The 12538-nt window shown below is 39.6% G+C and overlaps 1 protein-coding gene and 1 long non-coding RNA gene across 11 annotated transcripts in view; one reads left to right on the top strand and one right to left on the bottom strand.

Moving 5' to 3' along the window:
• MAP2K4 (mitogen-activated protein kinase kinase 4) overlaps nt 1–12538 on the bottom strand; it is a 45457-nt gene that overhangs the window by 21590 nt on the left and 11329 nt on the right. For 5 of the 10 annotated variants that reach the window (XM_081848745.1, XM_081848747.1, XM_081848739.1 and 2 more), the window contains 2 exons: nt 6927–6950; nt 5847–5946 (listed from right to left, as the gene is read on the bottom strand). In XM_081848745.1, the coding sequence (XP_081704871.1) occupies nt 5847–5946; nt 6927–6950 (124 nt within the window). Of the gene's footprint in view, nt 1–5846; nt 5947–6926; nt 7074–12538 lie in introns of those variants that run through there. The other 5 variants (XM_081848746.1, XM_081848748.1, XM_081848741.1 and 2 more) reach the window with 2 other exon arrangements.
• Nucleotides 8524–12309, top strand: LOC309334478. Its single transcript, XR_014153112.1, has 2 exons — nt 8524–10623; nt 10655–12309. It is a non-coding gene; the product is annotated as an uncharacterized lncRNA (long non-coding RNA).

The raw sequence follows: 12538 nt of genomic DNA, 5'->3' as shown, positions 1-12538 counted from the left end.
CATACATAAAAACCAACGGTCAAGTCAAGACTGTTAGGAAAAGGGATGCATCAAAATCTCCTTGAGTCCTCTGCTAATTAAGGAGAGAAAGAGAGGGGGACACAGATCTGCCATGCTGCTTCTCTGATCTGCTTCTTAGGATTCCTGCCCCCCCACAAAAAAGGAAAATCCAACCAGAGGCTCACAAGTAAGAAGAGAGAAAGTAAATTATTCTGATCTCTCAGTGGTGTTGAGGTTTCCAATAGGAATGACCCTTCCTAGAAATTCAAAAAAGTAAGAGAAGAAATGAAGTCCTTAAGGCATCTTCTTCAAGGATCTAAGGTGAGATACACAGGATAAATAATGCCTTAGGCAACTGCGAGGGTTGTACCACTGTTCCTAAAGCAACGTGTATATGAAAGCATCCTTCGGAAGAGTAAAATGATAAGGAACCTTGTCTAAGACAGTGGAGATGAGCTCACCATATCTGATAATCATTCCGGCGATCTCTATTGTGAAATATAGCGAACTGTAATGGTTGGCATGGAGACAGTCTTTACTCAAATATAATAATTCTATAATTCTTGTCAAAAAAAAAAAAAAAGTACTGGAATTAATTCTCTCTGCATAGATTTTACTTTTCTAAATCCTGAACCTTCGTCAAGGAAAAAGAAAAACCTGAGTTGGAAGGTGCCTGCCCCAACCCGTGAGGGGAAATTTGAAGCTGCATGAAAAGGACATATGGGGGGGGGGGGAGTTCTCCAGCTAGAGTTTTAAAATATTCTGGGGCTGTTCAACAAAGGTACTCTGAAGAAGAAAGTTTAGGGGGAACTTGTCAGTCTAGTACTTCCTCTTCTATTCTAGATGCACAGAATCATTAGGTACTTCGGGATTAAAGTCATGTTCCAGCAGAAATGATTTAATTACGGCCAAATCTCCCTTGCTCTGATTTTATTTTGTTTTTTTAAGACCTGAAGATTTAACGCAATGCCATCCATTTGAGAATCTGTCCATGCTGCAGCCTTCAGAATCAAGAACTTTGGTTCAACTTCATCAAGTTTTGAAGTGTGTACTTTGGATCTTAGTGCCTATCTTAGGAAGCCATGCTCCAACTGCAGTAACTTATTCCTCTACATGCAACTCATCTATGTAACCTGGATGGCCTCAACAATTCTGTATTCAAAGAGAAACTAATGACTTATGAACGTAGTAAAGATGTTGATCTGGATCACTTGCAAACCCCTTTCGAGCTCTCCAGCCATATTCACTTCCCCTCAATGCTGTCAGTTTTATAGTGTATAGCAAGAAAAGTGCCGTGTAAAAGACTTAGCAGGAACTGTGAACTATTGGGGTTCAAGAATTAAGCAGAATTCTTTCTGATGAAATGTAACAAGGTGATGGTCAGCTTGAAAGTATCTGTTTGTATCTCACTTCTTGCAAAGAAATACAATCTAGAGATCTGGAGGACTTAGCTATACAGCTGCAAACAAAACGTTTTGAATGTGTTGTAAAGTGCAATAAACAATTGTGACACTAGAAGCCGACTGTGAGCTATAGCAAATTCCATGCATTTTTTCAAAACGATTTTAGAAAAAGCATTTTCACAACGTTTTTAACCTGTGTGTAGATTCCACCCCAATGAATGCCAGAGCTTACCAATCTGCTTTAGCTGAAGCAGCTAAACCTCAGTAAACAGGGCAGAACCAGCTTGGGAAAAACTCTTACCTGGCCTTTTACTTTCAAGAAAGCCATGTATGTACATGCTTTCCCCACTGACTCTCTGCAGCCACTGTGCAACAAACACAGCTGCACTGCAACAGGGAAGAAGCATACCTGCTGCTGTTCTGGCAAAGTGTTGTATCTCCCAGTTGTGCCTTTGGGAAGCGAAAACTCTTATGTCTGATCTTTTGCAATATGGGAGCAAAGCACCAAGGAACATGAAATATTTCTAGTCTCAATGTGGTTCACTATAGCAGCCTCCAGGACTCATTAACAGGGCTCCATAGATGATATAAATACCCAACCAGGGCTGCAACAATTGTGAGTCAAACATAAATCACCACAGTACCAGAACAGCCCCTAGGGTCTACAGATGTTATTGTGCATTCTTTATCTTACTGTATAGTTTACCTAGAATTAAGCAACAGACTCATGTGCATGGAAGACTGTATATCTACCACCTCTACAAACTTGCAGAATAATCTACAATCAATCTAGGAGAAAATTTGACCCTAATCCATCCAAATCAGAAGAAGCCAAGCCAGAGGTAGAAAAAAAAGGAGGGTGAAATGGAAGAGCGAGTAGTAACAATACTGATCTATCATAGGACTCATGTGAACCTTCCCACTGTGGAAGTTGTTGCTATGTTAATATTCTATGGTGAAACTATGAAAATGAAGTACTACACTGTTTACAAAACACAAAATGAGAATCTCTGTCAATCTATACTACACAGAAGAAAGAATTACAGGCAACCCCCAATTTGTGTGGGGGTTGCGTGCCAGGTTACTGTGCACGATGGTGGAGCACACATAAGCCCACTCTGCCCCATTAAGCCTCCTTTTCCAGCCACTTCCAGGTCAATTTGATGCGCATGCGCACAAACAGGCGCAAATAAGTTGTTGCCTTTATATACATGTGGCATCTGAGGTAACTGCTAATTCAGGAGATCTAATTCAGGCTTTGGCAAGGACCTAGACACACCATAAAAACATCAAGTCAGAGTAACGAGTCTTAAATTTATCAAGTTAAAATTATAGGACCAATACAGACATATTACAATTACATGTATGTAACATCATTTTAACCACAATGTTAGCACATAAAGTAACTTTTACAACACACATAAAGAACTCTGCTCCTTAACTAGCCAAGGTGACAGGAGAAGGCACAAGACGGTGCAATAAAGTGTGAATAAACTCTAACCTGGTGGTGGGCACACTGGCAGCAGTTTTCCACAAAGCTTTATGCCTAATTTACATATAGCTGCAGAACAAACCAGGCAGCTTCACCTTGAATCAAGTAGCCAACCACAAATTCTACAGAAAGAAAGCTAACATTATGCTAAAACCAGTTCTTCCTTATAAACAGAGAAGCCCGCAAGCACACATTGATACTTATCACCAAGTATATTTATCCCCTTCTGAAACCACTTTTCACCTGAACAATGTGTTTTGGTAATCTCCTCCATAGCTGTTTTCTGGGGGGCAGTTGAATTCTGGACAGAGAAAATCTTGGAATGAAGAGCTCTCCTTTCCTCAACCTGCCTGTAATAAAAGCTGCAATTTCTTATCTGAAAATTCCATCACTGAAGCCCCTGAACACAACCTGTGAACCCAACAAAGTATGCCTAAGGGGCAATTAAATGTGGGTAAGGAGCAGTATAACCAATGACTGCCATTAGCTTTAAGGACACAAAGATCAAGCAAATTGTCCAGCATTTTCAATCGTTTAGAAAAATAGGATAAAGCCTTCAAAACTAAGCCCAAATGCCTAGCCTCCACAGAAGAAAATATCCTCTCTGAAATTTCAGCATTACCCATCTAGATGAATGGGATGACAAACTATATCCCCAAAATCTAATCAACACAGTTATGTTTAGGCTGCTCTTTTATACAGAATGAAGAATAACAACCAACTCATAGAATAAAGAAAAGTAACAAAATAACGAAGCACTATCTACAATGACTGGAAAACAAGATTTAATCCAATAACAGCAAATTGCCTCATTCACAGCACATATGGACTTCCATACCATGTAACAAAGTAAATATCCAACACAAGAAAAGGTGTCTGGAAGAAGAATGACATATTAGAAAAACCCACATTAGCAAAAGATTTTCAAAAAGAATTTAAGATTTTTTAAAATGTTATGATCCTTACTTGTTAACATACCAGCTCCTAAGAAAGCCTTCATAAATCTGAGACATAAGATGATAAAAAAATTAACCACTGAACACTCACAGTGCAATGCTAGACAAGACTACTCAGAAGTAAGTCCCACTGACTTCAGTGGGGCTTGTTCCCAGGTAAGCAGGTACAGGATTGCAGCCTAAATACTAAATGAGGAGTTTGTAAAGGTGAGGGGGACAAATGGATAAAACAAGCCTTTCCTATTTCAAAAGAACTACCCAACACAAATTTTATAAAAGAAACAGACTTCCTTTCACAAACTACATAACAAGTTTATTCTCAAAACAGATTATTGATGATGTTCAGTGTAAAATGTAAGATATATTTATCTATACAGTGGGTGGTCTAGAAAAAACCCTAACACAATATTTGGGAAGCTGGCTGTTGCAGAAAAAACTTATTTCTCCCCTTGTCCAACCTACTTTATCAAAATAGTCTTAAGTTCAAAGCAATACCACCAGCTGCCTGATGAGCCTGAAATTAGGGATTTTATTATTAGATGCAAGAAGAACTGCCAGACAAGAACAGCTATTATCTACAGAAATTCCTGTTCAGAAAGTCACTGGATGAAAAATATCACTACTAAAGAAAGTCACTAGAAGGTGATGAGTTAACTTACTAAGAATAAAGGTCTTATGAAGGTGAAATCTATCAAAGAGAATAAGTTGAAAGACAAAAGTTGTGCAGAACCACTACATAGAGAAAGGACCTATGAGGTTATTGTGAAAAGATTGTGTCCAGCTAGCTTATATATTCTAACATGGGGAGTAAGTCCTAAGTCCTTAAATTAATATGGCATTTTATAAATGGTGGTACTGCTGGATGCCAAAACTCTGCAGGCTGAACCTTGCTTTGCTTCTTTTTGGATGAGAAACTGGACATCTTAGAAGAATGTCTACTGAAATATCTGCATCTTCTGGTTTTCAGAACTGACCTTATAAGTAACAGGAATACTTTTCCAAAGTCCATCTATAATTACCTGGATAGCTTTAGAATCAAAACAAGGAAGAGTTTCTAAATAAGGAAATGAAACGGATATATTCATAGGAAATAGAAAGCTCTGAGCTACATGAACAAAGCCGCAACATACAGACACACATACATGGCAGAATTGTCCAAAGGAAGTACAAGCAACTGGAGGAATGACAGGCACAAGGCTCTGAGGATTTTTACTCTGCCGGACTTCAAAAACCTCACAAGGGAATATAAAGGAGATGCTGACTGCACAGCCTGAGAAGTTACCCATCAGTCCAGATTGGTGGATCTGAGGACACAAGGCTTGTATTTCAAGAGACATTCTGCTGCATTAAACAACCAATTGTTGGATACTCCACTTTACACTGAATCTGTATATAAGGCTGTCCGTAACACCTTTCTTGGAGACTTACAGGGTTCTAGTAACTTCTCACCACCTCTTAGATTTCTAAAAAAAAAATCCCCTCAATTTTAAAACTAAGATGTCTCACACAAATATCTTAAAAACAAATACAGGAATAAAAACTTTGCAAACTTGAAAAGCAGCAGGCATAGGTTTATGCAGTCCGTGAGTGAGATTAACCATAAGGCAGGAGTGGCTAAACTGTGATTGGGCAGCGTGGGGCCACATTTGGTCACGCACAGTAGGGCTGATGGGAATTTGTAGTCCAATAATATCTGGAGGACTACAGGTAAGCTACCTCTGCCATATGGAGATGACTTGCCAGTAAATGACAGGATTTTTTTTTTTTGGTACAGTTCAAAGGAGTAGTCTTGCTTTACACCTTTAGGTAAAACAGCTTATTTGAAGTTCCAAAAATACATGAGAAAATGTTACATAAACAGAACATCCTACGTCTCAGTCCAGACTACAATTTTATCTTTTGAACTGCCTACAAAATTTGTGTGACAAAGGAAAGTGCTTTATCTTCCTACTTCAAAATGGTTCCATCTGGTGGAATTTCTGGCTTTATACTCACATGTGTGGATTCTGAAAAGGAACTCCAGGGTTCAAAGTAAATCGCGCTGTGGATTTGAAAGGTGGGTTTGCAAAATTCAACTTCAGTGCTCTGCGCTTACCTGAGAGATAAACAAACACACAAAAAACACTCTTGTCGGCAAGAGAACATGTATTACTGTATTGAAAGCATCCAAAATAAACCAGAACCAAAAAATGTAACATATTCTTCCCTACATGAAACATTTCACATAAACAATGACATTTAAAATTGCAATATCAATAGATTAGTCATTGGACAGGGCTTCTGAACTTAACACCAAATTGAGCCACTGAGCAAGTCTGAATCTGACAAACAGCTTCTTTGGTCTACAAATGCCCTTGTTTTTACAATTATACTAAAACCCCTTCCTTTAATGCTGGTGGCTAGCCGCAAAATATTTCCCATGTATTCATATTTTTGATAATATTGCTAGGTCAAGGGTCAAAATATATCACCTCATTATTCTGAAGCACTAACATGCATAGGATGTGTACACGGTTCAATAAAAATGGGCAGGAACACAGCCTTGACTGTAGCTTGAATTACCACTAAGTGATGTAGCTGGGTCACAAAATCCTGCAAAAGTAACTAGCAAAAACAAGCCCATATTGTTGCCTACTGAAGGGAGATGTGCAGGTTTGCATGCAACTGAGAAAACATTCTGGGCATGAGAAAGAATGTGTAGATCAGTGTGCACATAGGAGTATGCTAGCATATGCACATGTATCTGTGAGCCCGAATGTGTGAATGCAGGAGAGTAAGGACATACTTGCAGATACCAGTAGGTACATGTGCTTTTTTTGTAGCCAATGGGCAATGGGGAACTCCTCGCTTAAAAAGAAGAAGAATCTGCTGGCATACTAATACATATAGCATCTATAAATGTGTGTAAGTTTCCTAAGCATAAATACATTGCTGTATCTCACAACTATAACAAGTGGCAAGTTAAAGCTGCAGTTGAACTTAAAGTTGAGCCTATCAAACATTTTACTACCATGTATTCTGAAATGAAGTGTGCCAAGAACACCCCATGTTTACTGACTGTCTGGTTTTTCATACCTCCTATCTCCTCACAGCAACAGTCTTCATGTCAAGGAAGCAGGAAGCCCCAGTTTGAGAAGAAGTAAAGGAGATTAATGAGGCACCATAGCACAGATTCCACTTAGCAAACTTCAATAATAAATGCTTTGTGCAGTCAGACAGGTTATGGAAATAATGTCTGGATTAAACTTGATCTATTTTAACACATTGAGGAAAAGAATTTAAATTGCCTAACTCAATAACAGAATTAAAATTCTGATGCAAAATTTGAGTATTTCTAAAAATAATGTACTTCCTTTGTTAGCAAAGGGATGAACTGACCTAAGTTTTTAAAAACAGCTTATGAACATTTCTGTTATTCAATTACAGAATTATAGAATTGCAGGGTGACCCACGAGGATCATCTAGTTCAACCCCCTTGCAATGCATAGGAATGATTGGCATATGACACATTAATACCAACACACTTTAACAAGGAAGTGAATTGATGGGATTTATTTCCAGGAGAGTAATCAACTGGACACTTCAGAAATCTGCCTGCTAGATTTAGCCTACAATCCCATAACCACTTACCTGGGAGTAAACCCTACGGAACTCAATGGGAATTACTTCTGAGTCAACATGTATAGGATTGTACAGTATGGTCTTAAGCACCTGGGCCCTGCATCTCAGTATCTAACGTAAGCAAGAAATTCAACTAAACCAACATGGCATGCATTTTAACCTCAAGTTGTTTTTGCTGTATTGCTCTTCTGTTACCCTCATGTTCTTTCATACACACATGCATACACACATATTTAGCAGCTAATTCAAACTTTTCATTTGCACAAGCTCAAGGCATATGGCTTACCACAAAGCCTCAATCATACCACTCTACACTGACATATCTAAACAGTAGATTAAAAGCAACTGCAGGAGTGCATCTTCCTCACCGCTTTCTGCATGCTAACAGGAAAGATGGTATCAGCAACTTAGTGGTTCAGATAATACCAGAAAGGCCCAAATCAGAGGAACCCCACAAGACCCAATTAATAAACCCAAGTCTATGGATATATGACACTAAAACTAGTTAGGTAATTTCTGCTAGCTTTCGTTGACATCACACTGTTGTGTGACACCACCAGAGCCTCATACCTCCCAAGTGACTTCACAAGGAAATGAAGATGAAGGCTCTATTTCTGGTGCTGCAAGAACAAGAGGATTAACTCATATACACCTGCAACATTGGGCTATTAATTCTGAAAAGCTGGGAAGCCTATCTAATTGAATGCAATTCTAGATATGCCTGGAACAGAAAACACTTCTACTAAAAAAAAAAAAATCCACTCAAAAAACCTCCATACCTATTTTATTAAAAGTCTAACCTGATTTTTGTGACTTGGCCTGTGTCTACAGATTTAAGCAGTACATATGAAATAAACATTGGGTTCAGTTCCTTGATTCTGTATACACACATTATGCACCAGGTTGGTGCACAGATAACATTATTGCAGGTCAGGGTTGCCTTTTCTGTCTTCCCCAGAAACTACAATGATGCTGTTACAAGACCAGAACCTGGTACACGAATGCCATCATTGTATTCTGTTCCAGGAAAAATTGGGAGAAACAAACAAACAAAAATGATCACATTTGAAGAATAAGGCCTTGTTGTAGGGTACTGGTTGTTGGATGCAGTACACGTACTCAATATTCACATTCAACATGGGAACTGCACTGATTTACATACTGATCTCTGCTCCTCCCAACAGCAGACATGGAGATTAGTGGTATTAAATCAATAAAAAGACAGTCCAGCCAAGAGACTAGAAAGAATGCTGTGCACAACCAACCCATATTCATACCTGTCTTCTGTGCATACTATTCCCACATTTTCTGTTTAGAATTTAGCTTTAGGACCAATAATTTAGAAGGATGCCACTTGGACATCAATACATTCTGCTGCCTGGCCCCTTTGGAGGGCAACTCTAGGGCTAAGCAGACAATTCCTTTTGTGCTTCCCAAGAATTAATGTTTTCAGTGGTGCAAAATGGGAGTTAGTGATGACAAAGACAAATAAGGCATTATAGATCTAAGAAAGAGCTTGAATCCAGAGATCCTATGAGTGTAGCTCTTCTCAGAGGATTCTCCAGTGGGCAGAAGAGACGTGTGATTTTATTCAAGCCTTCCTTCATTCCCCCAGAAAATCTACTCTAGAGGGTTGGGTTTTGAAGCAGCACATAGTTCAATAAAACACTTTGCTATGCAGGAGAAGGAAGGACCTCTTTTAAACCACAGTGTAAGAATTTTGCTAAGAGAATCTCGTATTGATTAACAAAAATAGTACATGTAGCTGTCCTGGTTATGGATGAGCTGGTAATAAATATCAGTAGTATAACCTAAAGATCTTCAACCAAAAGGCACAATGAAGAACACTATCTCTATATTAAATGTAATGCCAGACTATACTGTTCCCCTTTACAGAAGTTCTTCACAAGCTCTGATGATTTGTTTCATGAGTAGTATTGAAAGCTAAGTATTCAGACAGCAGAAAAATAGCTGTCCTGAAAGCATTCCCTAGTCCAGTGTCTCTCAAACTGTTTGATGTGGTGGACCAGCAATTCCCACCCCACTGATGTGCCAGGAACTGGTACCATATTTGGTCCCTGAAACATTCCTCCCAGCTTGGGCTGTGGTGGAGTTGCTGTGGACCAGCAGCTGATGGTTTGCAGACGAGCACAAATCCATGGACCACCACTTTGAGTAGTACTGCCCTGGTCTGCCTTTTGAGATTCCAAATAAGGGGAAAGGACAGAATGGAGTATGAAAAAGGACAAGCCTCTTCCTTAATTTGTGATGGATGTACAGAACCATCCACACCTTCCAGGTCTTGTCTCACATTTTAACTTCTAGCTCTTCTCTCATTACTACTTTGGAACTGAAGAAACTACTTCTCTAGTCCAAAGTATATTTTAAAGTCTGGTCAATTTAAGAATAATAGGGAGGGCAGTAGGATGAGCATTCTAGCACCACTTGGTCCACCCCTTCCCTTCACCACTGTTTCAGTCATCTTACAGCAAATGGAAGGCAAATGTATAAAGTGTAAAAGATTGTTTATATGCAGACACATGCACATTTCAGAAGCCTGGAAAGAACAAGTAACTTCAGAGCTAGTGCACTCATCTGCATTGTCCACATCATGTGTTCACATTGCCTTAATTGTACCATTTGCTAGGGCTTCTGTGTGTGTTATTTCTGGTAGTACTCTCCCCAAATACTTCTTGCAACCTATTCCTAACAACTCCTCCTTAGTGGAGATGGCACTCATCAGTCACTGATTCTCTTGAGTTTGCCAGAATTCTGTAGCTAGTCACCTTCTCACTGCATGAAGACTTAAGTGTGTAGACAGGAGAAAGGTTTTTTTAAAAACCCAGCCAGGACACTACCATCATTATAGATCATGTGTGAACCAGGGACTTGCCAGATTAAGAAGAGGTTTGCTTCTTTAGAAACTCATTTGAAAAGAACTACTACAGAAAGAAGAATGGATGGAAAGATTGGGTTAATAATTTTGACACGTTTAGGGAGAATGGAAAGTAACCCTCCTGCCAAAACTAGTTATGGGGAAAAATTGGGATAATCTCTCTGGTTAGGATAACATTTTTTAAGATTGCAGGAATGGGAGCTATGTTCTTGACTGATCTAGCAGGTGTTGAGTTGTATTCAACATAGTGCTAAGGTGGAGCTCAAGTGAAGCATAGATTGCTAAGGTCAGCACAAGGATTTCACCCTGTGCAATGAAATGTTCTCCCCATCTTCCACTTGCATGCCCTCTAAATCTGTTCTAGGGTTTCTTCTCTATCCTTCAGGGATTTGGGGATGGCATGGGGTGCATGTGGGGGAAAGAAACAAGGTGAAATCCCCTTGTGCTAGCACAAGATTTAGTTGAATACTGTCCACGGAGAAAAGAAATGAGGGTGGTTAGGGCAGGACTGCTTCTAAATGCTTTCTCCAGTGAACCACCAACATACCCTCCATTGCGTAGGAAATCGCTGATCATCCTGCCGCATTCACACCTTTCCATTTCTTTCATTCCACCCCCACCCCCCGCCAAACTGGGGCAATTTAATACTATCTCTTGATTTGAGAGATTGTGTCACAATTCTGATCTTCTGGTGATTCAAAACTCTTTAATGTAGTTAGTTTTAAGATATAAAAAGCTGCATAAAATACAAATAACCAGGATAATATTTGTTTCCACAGGGAATATTTGTTTGCAAGGAAAGACCATATTTCTAAGCCTTAAGATTAAAACCACTGTCAATTGTTAGCCACCTCCAGAATTATTACAAATATCACCAGTTTTAGAACATGTTCCCTAAAGCATACTTACATGAAATGATGTTCCACTTAAATCACTTGAACTGATTTCTAATTAAAGGTATTTAGGAAGGGAGTGCCTGCAAATTGCATTAAAGAGGCATAGAGAGTTTTGAAATGTCCAAGAACTAGGACTTGACGGCTACAAGGTTTATGCAGATTTTATAAGCTTTGCTCATTATGAATAAAAATATGCAAATAATCTGTGGTCTACCTACTTATGCTACTTTTTCTGATGTGACCTTCACAGCTGCCCAAGTTACTCAGTCCCCATTTATTATTTCTGCTAGAAATATACTGCTATAGACAACTTCATTAATCTTTTTAAGAAGCCATCTGCTTACCCCCCCCCACCAAAAAACAGGAGTCCTTAATGGCACGAAGTGGTGACTGTAGAATGAAGTCATAAGACAAAAGATTCAAGCAATAGGTAGAGCATAAGAAGCCAGAGGAAAAAGGAAGCTAAAGCATTAGCTCTTGTTTTACACAAGCATCTTGCTTGGAGGGACCACAACTCAGGGACAAAACAGAAAGGATAGTTTTCACTTCACTTTTAAAAAGTAAATAGGAACTAAGGACTCCTACTCCTGAAAACTGGATTGGAACTACAAGATGGAGATGGGAAGCTTTAACCCTAGTGCAGGGGTCAGCAACCTTTTTCAGCCGTGGGCCAGTCCACTGTCCCTCAGACCATGTGGTGGGCCGGACTATATTTTTTTTTGGGGGGGGGGGAGAGATGAACGAATTCCTATGCCCCACAAATAACCCAGAGATGCATTTTAAATAAAAGGATACATTCTACTCATGTAAAAACACACTGATTCCCGGGCCGTCCACGGGCTGGATTGAGAAGGCGAATGGGCCACATCTGGGCCCTGGGCCTTAGGTTGCCTACCCCTGCCCTAGTCTCAACCTGGGTCCCATCCTCCTGTGGTTACCAGTAGTAGCTATGGGATCTCTTATCTAGATCAGGGCCGCAGCAGAGACAGTTCCCCTTTGCCCCCATGGGCCTGATCTGGAAGCCCCCACAGCTCCTATTTGTTTGTTTGAAAAATTACCTTCATTCTTGTTATGGCCCTCAGTTTTAAGAACTATCACTTCCTCATCCATGGGGATAGCACTATCTGCAAGAGGCGCAAGAGAATAAAACAGCATTCTACACAACAACAGATGTGTTGTTGTGACAGGAAAATACAAGGCGCCAAAACACCATGCAAGGTATCTCAGAAACCACTTGAATCTTTTCAGTTTACGGTACTTTGTCTTGTCGTCGT

The sequence above is a fragment of the Podarcis erhardii genome (assembly GCF_964252035.2).
Source record: "Podarcis erhardii genome assembly, chromosome: 2".
Lineage (NCBI taxonomy): Eukaryota > Metazoa > Chordata > Lepidosauria > Squamata > Lacertidae > Podarcis > Podarcis erhardii.
This window is presented reverse-complemented; position numbering and strand designations above follow the sequence as displayed.